General features: G+C 48.0%; 1 protein-coding gene across 1 annotated transcript in view; it reads right to left on the bottom strand.

Moving 5' to 3' along the window:
- The window catches only part of PLCXD2 (phosphatidylinositol specific phospholipase C X domain containing 2), a 35627-nt gene extending 15554 nt beyond the window's left edge, over nt 1-20073 (bottom strand). Inside the window, exon 1 of the mRNA XM_039494363.1 lies at nt 19597-20073. Coding sequence (XP_039350297.1) covers nt 19597-19681 — 85 coding nt within the window. The 5' untranslated portion in view covers nt 19682-20073. The remainder of the gene's footprint in view (nt 1-19596) is intronic.
- Nucleotides 20074-21107: the final 1034 nt, after the last annotated feature.

Raw genomic sequence — 21107 nt, forward strand, 5'->3', positions numbered from 1 at the left:
AAATCCAGTCCACTGTTATTGGCTGTCAGCTGTTGGATGGCCTGTGCCAAATCGATTTGGTGATCCTGGTCTAGTACTTAGTGTATTGCTGTCAGCATCATGAAAACCTCCACCACAACTGGCTGTCTCAGCGGACTGTAGCAGGACATGGAGGCTACACAACCTTGAACCTGGACTGAGGTTCAGTAGGGAAGTGGTTTCTAAAAAACTTACACCGTTGTACCTGATGGCGAGTGAACAGAGGACTTGAATCTTATGTTTGGCCCTGGATCCTCCTTGGAAAACACAGAATCTGTGTCTTGTTAGCCTAGGCCAGAGTTTGAAAAAACTTCACTTGCCTCTCTAGTGTATCAGTTCTTTTCATTGCAACAGGAGAAAATGGAATATTTGGTACCAGTGTGATTAACATCTTCCCCTGTTCGTGAGCTCTGGGCTGTGTATTCGCCTGCATGGCACTCAGAGCTCAACATTATTGCTAGGGAACATTAAGGTCAACCAATGTCCCTCACTTGTTCCCACCAGCCCAGTTCATTCAATGATTTAGAAATACTTAAGCCAAGTAATAGTAACTTTTAACTCACAGCAAATTGGGCAGATTGTCCCACAGGGGAAGTGAAGTGAGAAATCCAATAACTTCCTGACTCCCAGTTAGAATAGTGGAAACAGAAATACCAGGAAACTACAGGATTTCCACAGTGGATCGTCACATCTCCCCACGCTCAGTGGTGGGAAATAATGAACAGTAAGCACTGAAGATTTAATGAAAAAGAAGGTGGGAAGATTAATTTGTGATGGAATTAACTCTTCTCCCTAGGAAAGTGCTGTGAATGCCCATTCACCTTGCAGTTATCTGTAAGTATCTTTTTGGGGTCCTGAGATGCTGAACACAAGGAAGAATTATTTCCAGAGAGACATGGGAAAGCAGAATTTACTTTCATGAGGAAAGCCTGTAATGTTCTGGGGATGACGTTGTCTTTATATAAATTGCAATAGGATATCTGTACTGAAAGAGCCACCAAGTTCTGACACTTGCTTTTGGGATTCCTGAGTGGCACCATTGCCAGGAGTCAGCCAATGGCTCTTGTGACCCATGTTGCCAGCAGAGATTTTGGCTGGAGGGTTTCTGCTTCTGACTACTTATTAAGAGGAGTTAGGTCTTAGAGCAAAGGGCCTGAGTTCATCCCAAGACAATGGGTGGCTGGGCAATATGTGACATGTGTTGCTGCAGAGGCCAAGACACAGTTAAGGACCTACAGGAGGGAACACTGGACTACTTAGAAGACGTGTATTTGCACAGGGGAGATTTTTCAAAGACTTACTTCTGAACTGGTTGAGGTAGGTTTTCATCCTCTTGTTAGACCCTCTGGTTTGTATTCATTTTGTTCACAGGGTCACCACACTGTCCAGTGGAAAGGGACATGTATGAAGAGACATTGCACTTCAGAGTCCTCCGTGTGAGCAGGGGGGGAGAGCTGAGACAGAGGGCCAGAGGGCAGGCCAGGACAGCAGAGAGCGTGGCTGAGCAGACAGGGAGAAGGCAGCCAGAGCAGAGCCAGACAGAGCTGGGCCAGAGAGAGCAGAGCAGCAGCACAGAGAGAGGCCAGAGGCCAGAGCCAGAGAGAGCAGCAGCCAGGCCAGAGAGAGCAGAGAGAGAGAGAGAGAGAGCCAGAGCTGAGAGAGAGAGCTGCAGCCGAGAGCAGGCACCAGAGAGAGAGCCAGAGAGAGAGGCACAGAGCAGAGAGAGAGAGAGGCACAGCCAGAGCCAGAGCAGAGAGCAGAGATGAGAGCAGAGGCTGAGCTGCAGCAGAGAGCCAAGCCAGAGAGCCAGAGAGAGCAGCCTGGTGCTGGGAGCGAGCTGCCAGCCAGAGGCCAGAGGCAGAGAGCCCAGAGAGGAGATGGAGAGAGAGCCAGGCAGAGAGAGGAGGAGAGCAGCAGCAGCAGAGAGCAGAGCAGAGGAGGAGCTGGGAGGTGTGGGGAGGCACTGGGGCCAGCCCAGGCCACCAGCCCAGCCCAGCCAGGCAGGCCAGCACAGCCAAGGGGCCCAGGCTCCAGGCAGCTGGAGCTGGGGGGCCCAGGGCCTCCACCCTGGGGGGGCTGAGTGTGAACTCCAGGGCACCCACACCTCCCAGTGTGCACCACCACCACCAGCAGTGTCCAGGGCTGGAGCCACTGCCAAGGGGCTAGGGGCCTGGCCTGAGGTGCAGAAGGAGGCCTGGGCCCTACAGACTGCAGTCCCACTACTGCATTGATGCAAAGATGTGTGATGTGTCCTTGTTCCCATTAGGCTGTTCCTTTTTAGTGTTTATGCTTATTATTTCCTTAACTTCTTCCCATTATTTCAGAGCTTTTTTTTGTGTAAATCAGTGGGTCAGTGAAAAACCAGTGCAGAGGGGGTGTGGGGGTGGTAGCCCCACCAGGAGGTGGAGGTGGCAGGGGGACACTGGGGCCCCAGGTTAGGGGGGTCCAGCAGGGTTGGGCCCAGGGGAGGGGGTGGGCTGGGGGAGTCTGGGCCCAGCGGGGCTGGTGGGATGAAGTGGAGAGATCCTCAAGCCAGTGGAGTAAGGGGGAGGGGGAGAAGCCAGGAGGAGGGGTAGCTCAGATCACCATACCCCACAGCAGGGTGGCAATTGGAACGCCCCAACAGGGACCATTCCCACAGGTCCACCCCATTGGTTTACTATCAGTACCACAAGCAGGCACCATTGGTTACTGGTGAGTTCCATTGCATGGCTGGACTTGAAGAAGTACGAATCCAGTTTGCTTGATTGAGCCACACCCCATTGGCTGAATGAAGAAGCATGAGAACAGAACAGAGACCAGGTTGAAAGATTTACGGCTGGTGGAAGAGGCAGAAGCACAGAACAGAACAGCAGAAAGAGAGAAGAATGTCCCAAGAAGCCGAAAGAGACAGAAAGAAGTTTGGAAACGGCTAGACATTAAGAGACAGAAAGACATGACGAGACCAGAGGTGGTGCACATCGAAGGCCAAAGAGAGGAGTCAGCTAAGAGAAGTGGTAGAAGACCATGAGAGGAAAGTGAGGAAGACCATGCCAACTTCAAAAAGGGAGCAGTGGCACTTGGCAGAAGGAGAGCAGACAAGAAAGGAAAAGGTAGTGGCAGAGAAAGAAGATGTGGAAAGAGTATTTGAACTCCTGGAAGAAGTGTATGGAGACAAGGTGCCTATTGGAGGAGAAAGGTGAGTATGATGAGAACTAAAAGGAGGGCAGCAAATGAGGAGAGTGAGAGCCTGAGGGAAGGAGAGAATGAGCAAAGTGGAGCAAGAGAGAGAGAGCAGAGAGTATGTGACTCCAGACCCTCCACATGAATGTGAAAGCCAGTGATGAAGAAGTGATGACTCCCTTGGGGCTGTTTGTGAATCACCTGTGCCATTGAGCCCAGAAAAGGCTGTGGGGAAGTCATATGAAAAAGAGTAGGAAGCCAAGAGGAGGAAGAGGCACCTGTGGAAGAAGAGGAGGAGTGAGCCCAACAGAAGGGGAAAAAGCCCTGCCCTATTAGAAGCTGCTGGGAAAAAAAGGTGAAGAACAAGGCAAAAAAAGCTAAGTAAGCTGACTGAATGAAGCTTGGAAAGGGAGGTGATCTCAACAAAAATGAGGCAAAGTAATGAATGAGGTGATGAAAGGAAAAAGATGAAAAGGGAAGATACCCCAATGAAGACTGGACCCCAATGGAAGAGGAAGACATCCATGAAGACCTGGGAGACATAGGAGCAGGAGGAAGAGACGAGAGAAGACAGAAGGAGGAGAGCATAGTCCCAGAGAATGACACCTGAGAAGGAGTGCAGGCACCCAGGTAGAAGCAGAGTCGAGGAAGTAGAGTCCCAGCAGTGGAGGCAGGAGGAGGGTGGTGGTCAGTGGCAAATCCCTCTGCATGCAGTGGGTAGTGGGAGCATGGTCCTGCTCTACTGGCTTGATGCAGACTGAGACTCAGTATATGAACAGAATATGATGACTGGTAGATACTGGCTGGGGTGAAGACCAGATATTTGTCACCACCTTAGAAGAGTATGACCATTTAAAGACCTAGACAGAGTCAAGGACATTACAAAGACCACCACTTACTTATAAACACAAACAGCTGTTAATGCGTCTAACAGGCCTTAATGGACCAACAATGCCGTTTTTGACACATATCCAGCTGTTAATGGACAGGCAATCCAAACAGCCATGGGAAAAAAAAAAGCAAAGCCAAAAGAAAAAGCGTCAAGGGAAAGATGAGGAGAAAAGACATCAGGGGTGAGCTGAAGGAGATCAGAGACTGGGAAGAGGGAGCTAGACCAGGAGGGAGAGAACATCTGGATGAACTAGAGGGAAGAGCGGGGAGAGAGAATGCTGAGAGGGAGAGTAGCAGGCAGATTGGAGAGAGAAGTGGAGGGAGGGAGAAAGGTGGCAATGGCACAGAGGAAAAGCAGAAAACAGAAGAAAATTATTGGTGGAGAAAAAACAGAAGGCCAGAAATGACCCCGCTGAAGATGAGAGATGATGAGGCAGATTGAGATAGAAGAGGAGATGAAAGAGAGAGAAGATATGGGACTGGAAAGAGCTGTTCACGTTTCCTGTGGCACATTTCACGCCCTGGGCTGATAGTGGCGTTATGAAGCTAAATGCAGAAAGAACAATCTAAAAATCTGAAATCTTAATGATGTGAACATCAATGGTGACCCGAGAAGATGTCAAAGTCACCATGATGACCTGAAGAAAGGTCACCAAGACTCAATACAGACAAAGACACTGCCTGCTCAGTACAACTAAAGACACTGGGGGCTCCAGTCAAAGGCTCTGATCACAAGTCAGTACCGTAAGGCTAGACACCCATCAGGTGACCGGGTACATAAAATACACAACAAAGGGACACAGCCCCAAACCACACACTAGTTAAGACAATCCACTACCGTAGTTGCTCACACCAATGAGCAGGAAGAGGAGTGAGGAGGTGAGTTACAGCACATAGACAGGAGAGTGCACTCCAGACCAGGACCAGAGGAGCACCATAGGAGGAGATCAGGACTGACAGGGCTGGAAGAAGTTAGGAAAGTGGAAAGTGACAAACCAGGGACAGAGGGGGACAGAGGGGGAAACCGACAAACCCCAACCCTAACGACTGGCAAACCCAAACCCACCCCAGTATTACCGATCCGATAGGGAAACCGAAAATATGGTATAGAGTAGACCAGTTTTTAGGAGGTAATAGAGGGCAGTTAAAGAGAGACTTCCTAGAGTTTTAGACTTATTACTTATTGTTGATAGATATGAGTATGATTGTTATTGTTATGTGTATTATTAGTATGTATTGTGTTATTATGATAACTATTAAAAATGTTTTTTATTAAATGTTAATTTATTTTTAATATATATTATTTTATATATTATTTGATTTTTGATATATAATGTGTAACTTGTGGTGGCTGTTGTGGAATTTTGAATGTTTTGGAAGGGGAATGTTGGGGGATTTAACTGGGGGTGGTGGGGGTGTTGTGGCTGCTAGTGGCTGCTACTACTGGGGAGGGGAAGGCAATGAGGGCACTGGGACCTGGCACACCCCAGGAACAGGGGCAAGAGGGCAACAGGCCAGGGCCAACCTGATCAGCCAGGCAGACAGGCTCAGCTCCAGACAGAGCCAAGGCCAAGGGGGGTCCGTGGTGTCAGTGATGTGAGTGGGAGTCAGGGAGAGTGGTGAGAGGCTAAGAGAAAGGGAGAAAGCAGGGCCCAAGGGAGAGAAGAGCCAGAGCTGCCAGACAGAGCCCAGGGCCAGCAGAGGCCCAGAGCCAGCCACAGGCAGAGAGAGCAGAGAGAGCCCAGAGGAGCGGCAGGAGCAGAGAGAGCCAGAGGAGCAGAGCCAGAGAGCCAGAGAGAGTGGCAGTGGAGCAGGCAGGAGCCCAGAGCAGAGAGCAGAGAGGCAGAGAGACAGAGAGACCCAGAGAGAGAGGCAGAGCCCAGAGAGCAGGCCAGAGAGCCCAAGAGAGCCAGCAGAGAGAGTGCTGGCTGTGAGCAGCCAGAGAGCCAGCCAGAGGCAGCAGGAGAGAGGAGGAGAGCAGCAGAGCAGAGCAGAGCAGCAGCCAGAGAGCCAGAGGAGGTGAGTGAGCAGCCAGGGGGGCCAAGGGGGGGGGCCCAAAGGGCCCAGCGCAGAAAGCCAACCAGCCCCAGCCAGGCCAGGAGGGGCAGGGGGGGGGGGGGGGGGGCTGCTGGGGGGCTGGCTGGAAAGAAGGACCCCACCACCGGAGCCCGTGGGTGGTGTGGGTCCACCCATTTCAAGTCCCCCCCACAGCATCCCCCCCACAGCACAGGAGGGGCCTGAGGCCAGGGCTGGGCACACAAGGAACAGACTGCAAAGTGTGATGTGTGTAGAGATTGTTTGTGTTGCTGTTCCCTGCATGCAGGCAGGTTCCTGTGTGTGTAACCTTATTCTTTTATTCTTTTCTTTTTTTCTTTTATTTAAATTATTGTATTTGCTTTGTACTGAATTTGCTTTAAAAATCATCAGGGTCAGGAGGTGTCCAGTGCAGCAGAGGAGGAGTGGGGGGTGGGGCCCCCCTAGCCCCTGTCCTAGGTGGCCACAGGGTTGGGGGGCCCCCCCCAGGCTCCCCCCCCCAGTCTTGTTGGGGCTACAAACTCTGCCAAAAAAAGGAGAGAGTCCTCAAGGGCAGGGAGGCCTCTGTAAAGGAAAGGAAGAGCGAGACTCAGATCCTTCCTTCCCCACTTCACGGGTACACACAGAAAGCAGGGAGTTTCCCCACAATAGCGGGACCATTCCCCCGCTTACACACTGATCCAACATTGTGCTCTGACACAGTGAGGGTCAGTGGGCTGTGATCAGGCATGGCAGAGTCTGCCCTACCTCAGATACATAACAGCACTAAGAAGTTGCACAGTTCTTTCCGGGCTGTTCTGCCACTTTGTGGTAGCCTATGAGGGAGGTACTACACCACAGGACCCAGGGAAAATGGCCTCTCCTTGTAATGATACTCCCCAGAGAAAGAGAGGAAGAGCTAGTATAACATCTTGCCACTGCCCTCCAAAAAGAATAAAAGCAAAGTTGAAAAGAAAGGTGGGAGAAAGCAGAAGCATTGAACTTTTTTTTTTTTTTTAAATTTCTAGCAGGGGGACTTCTTACACCTGGTGTTTCCTAGTAGCAACAATGCTGTCCTCCTGCCTCAGCTTTCCAATTAGACCAAAGCAGTGTCCATCACTGACAAGTTGGAGATGATGTCATGATCCAGAGATCCTTGCTTTCACTGACTACATTCTCATGAGCGGGCATTTTTTGTCTTATTAGTTTTTCTACCCTATTTTTCAATGCTTCATGTAATCTGTGTAGCTCAACACTCTAATTTATACTCAGAAATGGTCTCATCAACACAGGAATTGCCACGCTGAATCAGACTAATAGCCCAGTCAGTCCAATAACCGGTCTCCAACTGCAGCCAGTATCAGCGGCTAATACAGAGAAGTGCAAGAAACCCCACAGTAAGCAGTTATGGAATAACCTGGCTACCAGGAAAGGCTCTTTTTAAGAACTACTAATCAGAAGCTGCATTTCATTTCAGGTTTTCATCACTGCTGCGAGATTATTTTCCTCTAGTGGATGATGCATCATTGCTTGGTGAATGTCCACTGAGTTGGGCAGGAAGCCAAGGAATGGGGATTTAAGAAGTTAGCTGTACATCCTCTATTTTTGATCTTTTTTTTCAATCTCATATGCTTCACCTGTCACACGAGTCCAAACTTTAACCCAACAGATGGTCAGTTCAGCTGTCTATGCACTGATTCAATGACATTATCCTCTCAGTCAGCAGCCCATTCCATCAGGACCCCTATAGAGACCTGCTGCAGTTTCAATTTGCTCCCTCCTTGCATGGGGCCACATGGTGAAGGCCACCTACTTCTCTTTGAGGGCCAAATTTTCATGGGGCACAAAAGGTCTCATAAATGAAGATGGGGAAACTGACACAGAGAAAGTGACTTGCCCCAGGTCTCACAGACAGAACCCAAATCACCTGTCTCCAAGTTCACCCTAAACATTTAACCTGGTTTCCACTTAACTAACACTTTCATTTAACTTAGCCAATTAAGACACAAGACACCCAGGGAACTTTGGGTCAGCAATTACACATGCATCAAAATAATCTTGGCTACACCCACCTTTGGGACGTGCTGAAATATTTGTGTACAGTTGCACCCATTTAAGGTATGTCATGCACATCTCATTCTGTGAGCAGCATATGCAACTGTGACCTCTTTTTCATGATTGCATACATTCGGAACTTGGAACTATTTTCCCTTAACAGCTTCTTGTGAATTCAATAAACCAAAGTACACCCCTTCATGTTCTGTGTAACAGATACTCACTTTATCATATGTGGGGCTGGTAATATTGCCTATTAAGGTTGCTTGACACTTTCCCCATTGTAAGACCCTTCATAATATTGCCACACTTTAATTGTTGGGGCTGGGTTGTCTACATCAGGTTGAACATTTTTTGGAAAATTTCAGCCAAATCTAAGAATGCAGCTAGGGAAAAATACATAGTTGTGTGCATGTTAAAAGATTCCAGCAACTTTTTCTTTTAACAACTTGGGCACCTCCATGCTTTGGAGCGGGTTCTGAAATTTGGCAGGAGATGGCCTTTTTGACAGGGATGTGCCTTTTGCCCTCCCTGTAAAAATCTCCTCAAACTGGGCCAAGTTATAAGCCTGTGAAAAATCACATGTTCATTAGAGACGGATTCTAGCAGCTAAAATCTCTCACTGAACATGCTCCATCAGCTCACAACTCTGTTGTGTGGGTGGACTGAGCATGTGCTATTCCTGCAGAGCGACTGAGCATGCTTCCTCCAATCCAAGGCTAGTACAGGGGTGAAGTCAGACTGTCCAGGTAATGGCTGCTCTAAGTTGGGCCCAGGCACTGGACCTATGAGCAGGGACCTCGCTCTCTGGTATTCTCAATGATCCCCCTGCAGATATCCAGGCAGCATAGAGGAGGAAATCACATGATTAGAATGCAGCGGAGGCAAGGAGTAGAGATGGGGGGAGAGAAACTGACTGAGTAGCTGGGCAAAGAGACTGGGAAGAGAAGCCTGGAGAGCAGTGGAGGCTGGAAACTGGTGAGGGGTGGACAGAAGGGCTGGGACTGGTTGGGCAAGGAAACTGGCACGTAAAAACTATCATAAAGCATATGTACACATGGAGGGAGGAATGGTGGCAAGATAAGGTTGCATAAGCGACCTTACCTTAATTTGGCTATCTCCTACCTTTTGAGTGCTTGACTTTGCAATCATAGCAATGTTCTTTTAATGTATTTTTGTATGTGTAAAAGAAGCAAAGAATCCTGTGACACCTTATAGACTAACAGATGTTTTGGAGCATGAGCTTTCGTGGGTGAATACCCACTTCGTCGAATGCATGTAGTGGAAATTTCCAGGGGCAGGTATATATATGCAAGCAAGAAGCAGGCTAGAGATAACGAGGTTAGTTCAATCAGGGAGGATGTGTACCCAGAAGCCTCCTACTGCAAGACAAACCCAAGAAAGAAACCAACAGGGCTCCACTGGCCATCACATACAGTCCCCAGCTTAAACGCCTCCAATGGATCTACAACCCATCCTGGACAATGATCCCACACTTTCACAGGCCTTGGGTGGCAGGCCAGTCCTCGCCCACAGACAACCTGCCAACCTGAAGCATATTCTCACCAGTAACTGCACACTGCACCATTGTAACTCTAACTCAGGAACCAATCCATGCAACAAACCTTGATGCCAACTCTGCCCACATATCTACACCAGTGACACCATCACAGGACCTAACCAGATCAGCCACACCATCACCGGTTCATTCACCTGCACGTCCACCAATGTAATATATGCCATCATATGCCAGCAATGCCCCTCTGCTATGTACATTGGCCAAACTGCACAGTCTCTACGGAAAAGGATAAATGGACACAAATCAGATATTAGGAATGGCAATATACAAAAACCTGTAGGAGAACACTTCAACCTCCCTGGCCACACAATAGCAGATCTTAAGGTGGCCATCCTGCAGCAAAAAAACTTCAGGACCAGACTCCAAAGAGAAACTGCTGAGCTTCAGTTCATCTGCAAATTTGACACCATCAGCTCAGGATTAAACAAAGACTGTGAATGGCTAGCCAACTACAAAACCAGTTTCTCCTCCCTTGGTTTTCACACCTCAGCTGCTAGAAGAGGGCTTCATCCTCCCTGATTGAACTAACCTCGTTATCTCTAGCCTGCTTCTTGCTTGCATATTTATACCTGCCCCTGGAAATTTCCACTACATGCATCCGACGAAGTGGGCTGCCTGTTCATGCTCCAAAACGTCTGTTATTCTATAAGGTGCCACAGAACTCTTTGCTGCTTTTACAGATCCAGACTAACACGGCTACCCCTCTGATACTTTGTATGTGTAATTATTTATGTAGTGGCATCTGTCTAAAGATTCCAACCCTGCCTATAGTTCCCAATCAGGAACTGAGATCCGAGTGTGTTAGGTTCTATCCTTGCCCACTAACCTTAACCTGGCCTCCCACAAAGCACCTGAAATGGAATTTGGAGGCTACCTTCAGCAATCAAGTTTGACTAAAAATATTGCTTCTTAGGATCTGTCTCTCTCAGCCCTTTGAACAGCACTCTTTTCTTTATGACTTTACCAGTCTCCAGGTGCTGCATAAATCCTAGTATCAGTCTTTGGAGCCACCCAGTCTGCCACTATGATGATCACTGAGCCATGTTATGGTTATTTTACATGCTTAGAACCAGAGGAGCAAGATCCTGGTTATCCCTGAATGCATGTACAAGGTGGAGAGGACTGAGACAGGAGGTACATAGACTTTTCTCCTCCTAACACAGTGGAAAAACAAAATCCTCATGCTTCTTCACTTCAAGGGGCAGGAGAGTCCAAGTGAAGTCTAAGGCGTTATGCATCACAAACACTAAATACATGGCTGAGGCACATCAAAGCCTTGCGCACCTCCAGCCCATGCACCAGCTAGTGGTCTAAAACTAGGTCAATAGGAAGGGCCATGACACACCTTCAAACCAGTAACTGAAGAGCTGCCTTCTCATCTCTAAACACAATGCCTGCCTCAGCACTCTGCAAGCACAATGCCTCCAGCAAATACCACATATAGTTCAAATTACTAATGAGTAGTTTGGGCACAGTAAAGAAAGAAAAGCACACATTAGCACTAGAAGTGTGTCAAAATTACAAGACTTAATATTTCCACTGGGTGGAGGAGCCACACCAGGCAGAAGATACAATACACCTCCCAAAACATGGTGCTTGCAGATGTTACGTCTTTCTTTGGGTATGAAGAGATCACGAGAAGTTACTATGTCTGTGAATTCCATGTAGCCAATGCATTCCAAGCACAGCCCTTCTAGCCTGTCCTCTTTCTGCAGCACAGTTATGACCACTCCATACACTTATATGGGAAAGGGTTTGATTGTGATGGGGTGAAGTCAGCCTTTGTGACTCCCTGATAGGGACCTCATAGTCTTATTACACCCCGCTGGAAGAAGCAGTGAGGAAAAGAGCAGCAAAGGTGGGTCCTCCAAGTTTGCTGAGAGGACTCCCTGGAGAAACCATTTTGAAAGCTAGAAGACCAGGCACGCCAAGGGCTAGAGGGGCTAGCAACAGCAATCAGGGCTCTGCTGGCCCAGATAAAAGGAGCTGCCAGGCCTTAGCCATGCAGTTGTTAGCTGGGACCAGAGACATGAAGAAGGCGGCTCTGGCCAATGGAGACCAACCATTAGACAGAGTTAATGGCTCGCTGAACTTATACAGCTGTGATTGCAGAGAGAAAAGGGCCTGAGGATGTCAGCCCTGAGCTAGGGGATGACCCAGAAGGAAGAGGCCCATAGAAATAGCAACGGAGGCTTGAGGTGGCTGCTGTGTGCAGGGTCCCTGAGTTGGAACTTGGAAAGTGGGCAGGTCTGGGTTTCGCCCTGCCACAGGTAAAGTGGCAAAAAACCCTAAAAGGAGACAGGGCTTATTTGGGCACCTGAACAAAGGGGCTGAAGACCCTAGCGAGGGAAAATTGATTGTTTATTTATTGGACTCTTTAATAGCCTGGAAGGTGTTCACTTGGATTTTGTGAGTTGGCCAAATGGCCAAGCCACTGAAAACCCATAAAGGTTGACTGGCAGCCTGCAGGGAGCACCAGGGGCGAGAGGACGACTGTGGTACTGCCCCCTGTTGCTAGGAGGCACTCAAGAGGTGAGTGCTCCTTTACAGCATCCCTGCTAGTGAAGCCACAATTTGATTTAGAAAGCAGGTAAATAATGATCAGGAATGTCATTTTTAGGCTAAAATTCTACCAGTGCAATAGAAAAAGATATTACAGTTAATGATCACAGTGGGACTTGGTCTAAGAGCACAATAGGTCTTTTCCATTTGTAATTTCTGTGAAACCAAATCTACCTGCTGTGAATGCTTCTGAGCCAAAACATACTAGCTAGGACAAAGTTAATGCCCTAGTGCTTCATTCTCTAGTCTAAGGTATCACCCAACACAATGTATTCCCCTAATCTACAGAACAAAATAGTCAATGCTTTTGTGACCCAATGTGCGGAAGGCTAGACTAACCAACAGCTCAATAATGTTTCAAGTGAACATCTGCTAGCTTGCTTTGCTGGCTCCTTGAACAATGGGGACAGGACAGCAGCTTATCATGATCTGAGTAAGTGTTTAGGACTGCAGGGGGAGAGAGTACTTGAGTGTCAGGGAATAAACAGAAAGTTCAGCCTGTCCTAATAAAAAGAATTGTGTCAGTCTGATGAAACTGGGAAGCAATGCTATATCCAGCTAAACCATTCCACAGATACTGACAAAGATCCCAGGCTACAGCCAGGATGTCAGATCTGAACTGTGATATTGGAGAAATTGTTTAGAAAAACAATTCATTGGAAGTGCAACCACCACAAATCATGCCCACTGTTGCTCTGAATTTTGTCAAATGAACAAGTCATCAATGATTAGATATTCTCACCAAATTCTTTAAAAAGGAGGTTTATTTACTGTGCTAGAATAGTAGCTTAGTGAATACTAATGTAGCACAAGCAAAACTTTGTCGGATATATCACTTCTCACATTTATAATGGAGAAAATAAGAATACCAATAAAGACAAAAGTTAAATTATTTTTGTTAGGAGGCGGTAGAAGGGGACAGAAGTGTACAACACTGGTATTTTTCATATATATATTTTTGCACTGAAACATTTGTCACTTTGTTTTGAGCAGTACAATACCCTTTTATAGTTTGTGTTCATGTTAAAAAAACCTTCAAAAACGCCAATTTTAAACCCACCTTCATGTGGACTAGATGCATTTTTTACTAAAATGGGCTTATTTTCAAGGGAATTAGTTTAATGAAATTAATAATTTTTCCAGCAAAATTACCCCCCTTAAGTATAACACAAAATACATTAAAAATGATGAGTTAATTAATCTTGGGTGATTTTTTTCCCTCTCTCTCTACAAAAAGGTATAGTGGTATCTTCCTTGGAATGAACCATAACGGGGAATCTCACACCTCTGTCTGGATGATACTAGATTGTGCTGCATTTTATTCTTGATGGTTATGGTTTTCAGGCTTTCAGATCTATTCTGTATTTAGTAAAAGCAAGAGAAGAGCCTAAAGCAAAACTCCAGAGGTGAACACAGCTAAGCTGTGCAGCATAGGTCAAAATCCACATCTGGATTCAAATGTCTCAAAGGCCCACTCTACCTTGATTGCAGGTTAAATCAACACAGGAATTGCCATACTGAATCAAACCGTTGGTCCATCTCCAAAAGTGGCCATTACCAGCTGCTTCAGAGGCAAAACCAGGCAATCACCTGTAACCAGGGAATGTTTCTTCCTAGCCCACTTAATAGCTAGAGGCTGGCTTATGCCCTGAAGCAACAGGGTTAATCCACCTTAAATCTTTTCTGTTTTTAAAAATAGCATTTATTGTTGAAACTTTGGATATTTTGTGTTCTGTATAAATGTCTAATCCTTTTTTGAATACTGTCAAGTATCTGAGAATTGAGCTCCACTGTCTGTGTGTTGTGTGTAAAAGTATTTATTTTTATACATTTTGAATGTTCCAGCTATCAGTTTAATTAAACATCCCCTTGTTCTTATAGAAATTTTCCATCTACCTTCTCTAAAACGATGAATACAAGCAGTCCCAAAAGCTAGGGTGTTTGGGGGCTGAGGGGGGAAAAGCAAATGCACTCAAATTAGGTACCCCCTTGATTTAAAATCAAAGGGTTACTGGTAGCATGTACTGGTAGCATGAAGAGCCCTGGACTTAACTGTTTGACTTGATTTCTGTCTAGGGTATTGGCTGTTTGGTTTGTTGCTCTTGTTGTTAGAAACTAAATTTGTTTTTTTAATGGAATGATTTTATTTTTAATATATGTTGAAGGTGCTTAGATCTTTCAGTTATCTACCCCACTCCAAGTCTATGCAGGTTTGTTCCCCACAGACATTTTCCAGCATTTTGTCCTGTCTGGTGTGGAAAGTCCCAAACAATGGAGTCTCTTTTGCTAAAGAAATGTCATGATTCTGTGAAAAAATGCAACATTATTTTGAACATACTCAACAAGAGCTCAACAGGTCCAAATCCTTATGTTCTCAGAGACCCTTGTCCCCAGCTCTCCAAAAGGGAGAGTTACTCTTCCAAGGCAGCTATTCCTCATCAGCACCACATGGAGCAGAAATGTGTATTTCTCATTTAGATTAATAAAGCCTCCCTCCATATCACGGTCCTTAGTCAATATTCCTCAATGAACCCAATCATTGCTGTCAGCTGCTGGAATGTTGATCCATGAAGTGATCCTTTTCTTACATGCCTCTGTTGACTTGCCTTGGCGCCTTTACAGGCTGCTTTATCATTGATTATACTCTATTTCATACAAAAGTTTGGTAGGATGGAAATGGAAAACAAAACAAACAATTTGTGGAGTGCTGCTGTCGATTTGAATTTTCCACTCTTCCCTTCCCTTCCCACTCCCTCCCTGTCTTCTGTATTCACAGGCTACATGACAGGCAACTGTGTCTAACTGTCAATTTTCACCATCACCATATCCACAATGTGAAGGTTTCAAGAAAGACAGAAAGTCTGTCTTATGATGAGGAAATGTACAGCATGTTGGGATTTCCAAGCCTACCATCATTAACTTTTCTGGTTCCTCTGCTGCAACTACCATGCTGCCAATATCCATTCACAACACTTCACTGAAATTAATAGACAGTTATGACATATCCAATACACTGAATAGTACAGCAGGTGCATATCCTGCCTGCAACCTTTGGGAGGCACATGTGCCGAACACATCTAAGCAGCATCTTCATTGTTGTTAGTATTATTATTGCATATTACCGCTGCTACAGCTGGTTGAAAATTAGAATTTCTGTCTCCTGAGAAACTTCTATTTGTTTTTGTCACTTACTGAGGTGGAAATTTTGGGGAAAACATTTGTGGAATGGAAAATTCCAGAGAATATGGATTTGGAAGTGTCAAGATATTTGGTTTGGAGGTTTTTGGTAAAATGACACATTGTGAAAGTCATGAACCAAAATGTTTTGTTTTGGGTCAGTTCATCAGTGAACTGCATCTAGCCGAGCTGCTCTGGTGCGTCATGGGAGTTGCAGTTAGGGTGCCTCATGTCCCAGTGGCTTGAGACTCCATGGGTTTGCATCTCCCGGAGCACACACCAAAGGCTTCCCATGAAAATGTCTAGAACTTCAATGAATTTGCCACAACATACATACTGGGGAAGTTATGATGGCTTTAGGAGACTATTGCAAGGAACTTGGCAGTGCTGCACTTGAGCAGAGTCCAAAAATGAAATATCATAAGGAACAGTCTATAGCAGTTACCACTAAAATCTTCACAGTCTCAGGGGACTTGGGCTCAATTCCTGGCTCTGCCATTGGCCTGCTAGGTGACTTTGGACAAGTCACTTCCCTTCCTTGAACCTCAGTTTCTCCCTCTGTAAAATGGGGATGATGATACTGACCTGCTTTGTAAAGTGCTGTGGCATCTACAGATGAAAAGTGCTACATAAGAGCTGGATTATTAAGTACAATGAGACTGTGCAATTGTAAAATAGGCATAAGAGACAATATTTTAATGGCAACCACTATTCTTGAGTCTGCTGAATACAAAAATATTGAGCTGACTTACAATTACATTGTGACCTTTTCTCTACAGAACAACATAAGTTGTCTCTACTATAAAGCATTCATATTGAATGACTAATGAATATATGCAGTAGGGATTATTTTTACATTACTCATCAGTATTGCCCATGGCTAAGCACAGCATAAGCATTAATAATTAAGTATCACCCCAGCCTGCTTCCAGCCCTACCTAGCAACATGAGAAATATATTTCAAAAGTAACATTAAAGGTATTAGCATATGGTAGCAGAAAGGGAAGGCAGTACAGATAAATACCAATTCTTCCAGAGCTTGAATCTCTGTTTGAAATTCACACCTGTTCCCAGGGCCGGCTTTAGGAAGTGCGGGGCCCAATTCGAACAGTTTCGATGGGGCCCCAGCAGTGATGACTAAAAAAAAAAACCCAAAAAAAACACACATGTAAAAAAACACGTGGGGCTTGTACTCACCGGGCGGTGCTCCGAGTCTTCGGCAGCACTTCAGTGGTGGGTCCTTCACTCGCTCCAGGTCTTTGGTGGCACTGAAGTGCCGCTGAAGACCCGGAGCGCCGCCAGGTGAGTAAAAATTAAAAAGGTGCCTCTAGCCAGGGCAGGGATTCTCACTGGGCGTGGGGCCCTCTTAGGCGCGGGGCCCAAATTCGGGGGAATTGGTGGAATAGGCCTAAAGCCGGCCCTGCCTGTTCCCATATCTGAAACAGATATCAATACTAGAATTCACCTTTACAAAACCTGACTTGATTAAATATTTGGACTCCATTTTAGACATTGCCAGTACTAGAAAGGTTTAGTTCCTGAATGTGTTGTTTGCTGTGGTTTCTTTCTCGAGGTTTTTCCTTCTGTTTTACAAACAGAAGCCACCTACGCCTCTCACTTGGACTAGAGCTGGTCAAAGACTAGGAAGATGACAGATGCACTGCTGTTTACATAAAAGTCTAAGCACTAGTTTGCTGTGACAGATGGGGTTATATTACTTGTCATTCAGAGGTATTTAATTTTGCACAGCCACCAAGCATCAGTGAAAATGTTTTTCAGGTCCAGGTTTCATTATTTTTAGCACGAATGATTAATTCATTTGAAAAATACTTCACAAAAGTAAATTATTAGTTGTTCTCTTGTTTTAAAAGCTTTTAGGTCATTCGGGAACATAAATACTAACTTGTGACTTCGGCAGCCAAACACACACTATGAATAGTGGAAGCAAATGTTGTATGACCTCACATGTAAGCAGGGGCGGCTCTACAAATTTGGCCGCCCCAAGCAATCATGCCCGGGAGGCGCCCCCGAGCCGCGGGAGCAGCGGACCTGCCGCGGGCATGACCGCGGAGGGTCCGCTAGTCGCACGGCTGAGCTGGACCTCCCGCAGCTGCGGACGGTTCGCTGGTCCGGCGGCTCCGGTTGAGCTGACGCAGTCATGCCTGCGGGAGGTCCAGCCGAGCCGCGGGACCAGCGAACCGTCCGCAGGCATGACTGCGGCAGGTCCACAGGCCCAGCCTGCCGCCCCCCCGGGAAAGGGCCGCCCCAGGCGGGTGCTTGCCCCGCTGGGCTCTAGAGCCGCCCCTGCATGTAAGCCTAAAGTTATTTGGGCCAAGTGTCTGGCCAGTACTTATGAATGACTGATAAATTTGAAGAAAGCCAGGATCGACTCATGAACTCTTCACAAAACTAGAAGGGACTAAGGTCAGGCTGAGATTTCTGAAACAGTTTAAGGAAGCTTGCATCCTGCCAAATCTCACTGAATTTCCACAGGATCCAAGTACCCACCTGCACAGGACTATTTTTTTTTTTAAATCCCATTCCTGTCCCGCCCTGCAATATGCACTCCCACCCATGCCCACATTGTTTCTTGCATTTTTACCCTGCACTTTCTTGCAAAAACCATAGATCCCACAAATCCCACCAGAGAAAGAGATTCCCCCATGCTACTTTAAAAAAAACCTCATATTATATAATTTTATATATAAAAACAGAATTCAGACACAATTTTTACCACCAAAAGAAAAAAAAATCTTGCTTAAACCATGTAAAAATATAACTCCTGTTATAATAAACATCAAATCTCTTTTTATTCCTCACTTAAATTTAAGTATTAAAGTACTTGCTTTACATTGCTGAAATTCTATTTCTGACAAACTGAAGGAAAATTTAGTGTTTTCCTGCAAATTACTGTAGTTTTCTCCCCCCCTCCCCCCCACACACATCCCACCTGCACATAGTACATTTTACTTGGATAACAAGAATATCCCAGACTTGTCATAATAAATATCAGAACAACAAATAACATTGCAAGGGATACAAACTCATGTTTCAGGGCATAAACCAACTTCTAACTATTGAGGGGACTGGCATAAACTCCACTGTTACTGTATGACAATCCTCTGAAGCAGGTGGTACAGGCTAGGGTCAGCAATAGGTACTGGACTTGATGGCACAGCAGTCTCCACAATTCCTATATAGCTTTCAGTAGAAAGGCTCAAGTGCTAGACTGCTTCATTCCTATTTTACTACCTATAGATGAGACATAGATCCCAGCTGATCTAATAGATTACGGGTTCCTCAGTTCCGGAAGGTGTTCAGACGTCACACAGGCATTACCAGAGCAGAACAATGATTCATCTAGTCCGGCATCCTGGCTCCACCAGTAGCCAGCGCTGGATGCTTCCGAGGGAAGGTCACTCCCTCCTCAATAATTTACTCACTTGTGTAATAATACACCATAGAGGTGCGTGGGAGGAGAGAATGTTTCTTGACCTCAGCTGGTGATCAGCTGACCCAGAGCAGAAGGTGGTAAAATAACCCCCAGACATTAATTTTTACCCTAGCTAGCCACACACACTGCAGCAAGTGGCAACCAGCACTGGGTATGGTTGTTTCAAACCAAACAAACAGAAACAACCCCCCAGCCAAGCCTAGCGAAGGTAATTCGGGGGTACTCACACCTCCTAGACCTGGGTGATAGAAACAGCGTAACTCGCACAGGGGCTTTGTCTTGGGGTGAGCCCCCAAAACAATCAGCCCCTCTCCCCCAATCCGCAGGTGCGTTCACACCACACGGCCCCTCCCAGCGCCAGCCCCGAGGTTTGCAAAGTGTTTCTTGTCACCCAACCAGTTCGGGAGCCCACCCGGAACCCTTGCGCGGGGCGGTTCCCAGCCAGTCTCGGGCTGGCACACCAGGCAACGGGATCCCTCCTCCGCGCTGCCCTTTTCCGCGCCCCCGAGCAACCCGCCCGGCACCGGCCCGCAGCGTCCCCCGCCCGGGGCTGGCTGGCTGGATGGCGCGGGACAGGGGCGCGTTACTGACCGGGGGCCTGACCCCGCGCGCTGTCCCTGCCCGGGCACCTCACGCCCCTGGCCGCCCCCGCGGGGGGGAGCCAGGCGCGCCGAGGCCGCGTTACCTGGGATGGCCAGATGGGCCAGCGGGAAGGCGCTGAGGGCGGGGGCGAGGGAGCCCATCCAGTCCGCGTTGCTGCCCGCGGCCATCCTCCCGCCGCCTGGCCGGGGCCGCCTGCTCGCGGGAAGGGCGGGCGGCTACCGCGGGGCTCGCCTGCTGCCAGCAGCCACCGGCTCCCCCGGGGCCGCCCACCCTGCGCCTCTCCCGGGGCCGCCTCCGGCTCCTGCCGCCGCCTGGGCACCAGTCCCCTCAGCCGCCTGGGCTGCGCGCAGCTTCGCACCGCGCCCCCAGCCCCGGCGGACATGCCCTGCCCGCGCCGCCCCGCCGGCAGCGGGATCGCACCGCACAGGGGCCCGCTCCCGGCTTAGGTAACAGGTGCGCGGCTGCTCGCCGGCCGCGGCGAGGTATAAAGCCGCTGGGCCCGCTGCCAGCGCCCGGCCCCCTTGGCAAACATCCTCTGGCTCTGCCCAGGGCCCGCCGGGTTGCGAGCCCCCGCCCAGCACCGGGGAGAAGGCGGGACGCGAGCAGCCTCGCTGCCCTCTGGCTGCGCAGAGATCAGCTTTGCAGGACTAGTTGGAGGCGATTTGTCAAGGTCACACTGAACGCCGGGGTGAGATTTGCCTCCGCCCAGCAGCTGGCTCGGTGTCCGACTGCGGCAGGAGGGCCTGAGACGGGGTGGCAGGTCCCCCCAGTTCCCCTTTTAAAAGAACCGCTTGTAGATCAACCAACAAGTACAAGCAAGGGATTTAAGGAAGAAAGGGGGGGAAAGTAGCTCTGACAGCACTTCACATCTAATAAAAACCAGGTTGGTAAGAAATCTCCAAACCTAGGAAAACCTGCCTAGGGAAGACATGAGCAGAGTAGTCCTGGAGGTGGTCTTAAGAACATGCTTTATTTGTCAATACTGCAACTGCGTGTGAATGTGGCCATTTAAATCCATCTTTTTCTTTTTGGGGGGTGGAGGAGGAGAGGGGAAATGTTTCTCAGGTACAGGCTGGCATTTCTGGTAAAAAGAAAGAACAAACAAAAATAACCCCTTCCTTTCACTCCCCCCAAGAATAGCCCATGATTAGGATACTCCCTGGGGGTGTGGGAGGAGTTTCAAGTCCCTTGTGGAGGGGCGGCTCCAGGCACCAGCTCAGAAAGCATGTGCCTGGGGTGGCAAGCCACAGGGGGAGGCCTGCTGGTTGCTGTGAGGGCGGCAGGCAGGCAGCTTTTGGCGGCACGCCTGCAGGAGGTCTGCCGGTCTCACGGGAAGGATGCCGATGGCACGGCACCAGCAGACAGCCCGCAGGCATGCCACCGAATCCGCATGACCAGCAGACCGCCCGCAGGTGCACCGCCTGCCTGCCATGCTTGGGGCAGCAAAAAACATAGAGCTGCCCCTGCCCGTGTGTGCCTGATTGAGTAACACAACCACTGGGCTATAGAGTTAGGCTCTGGTTGGTTGGTTGGTTGGTTATACAAAGTGGAACAACTCCAACAGGAGAGTCAGAGAAACACCAAATAGTCAAT

This window comes from Mauremys reevesii, linkage group 1 (assembly GCF_016161935.1).
Source record: "Mauremys reevesii isolate NIE-2019 linkage group 1, ASM1616193v1, whole genome shotgun sequence".
In the NCBI taxonomy this organism is placed as follows: domain Eukaryota; kingdom Metazoa; phylum Chordata; order Testudines; family Geoemydidae; genus Mauremys; species Mauremys reevesii.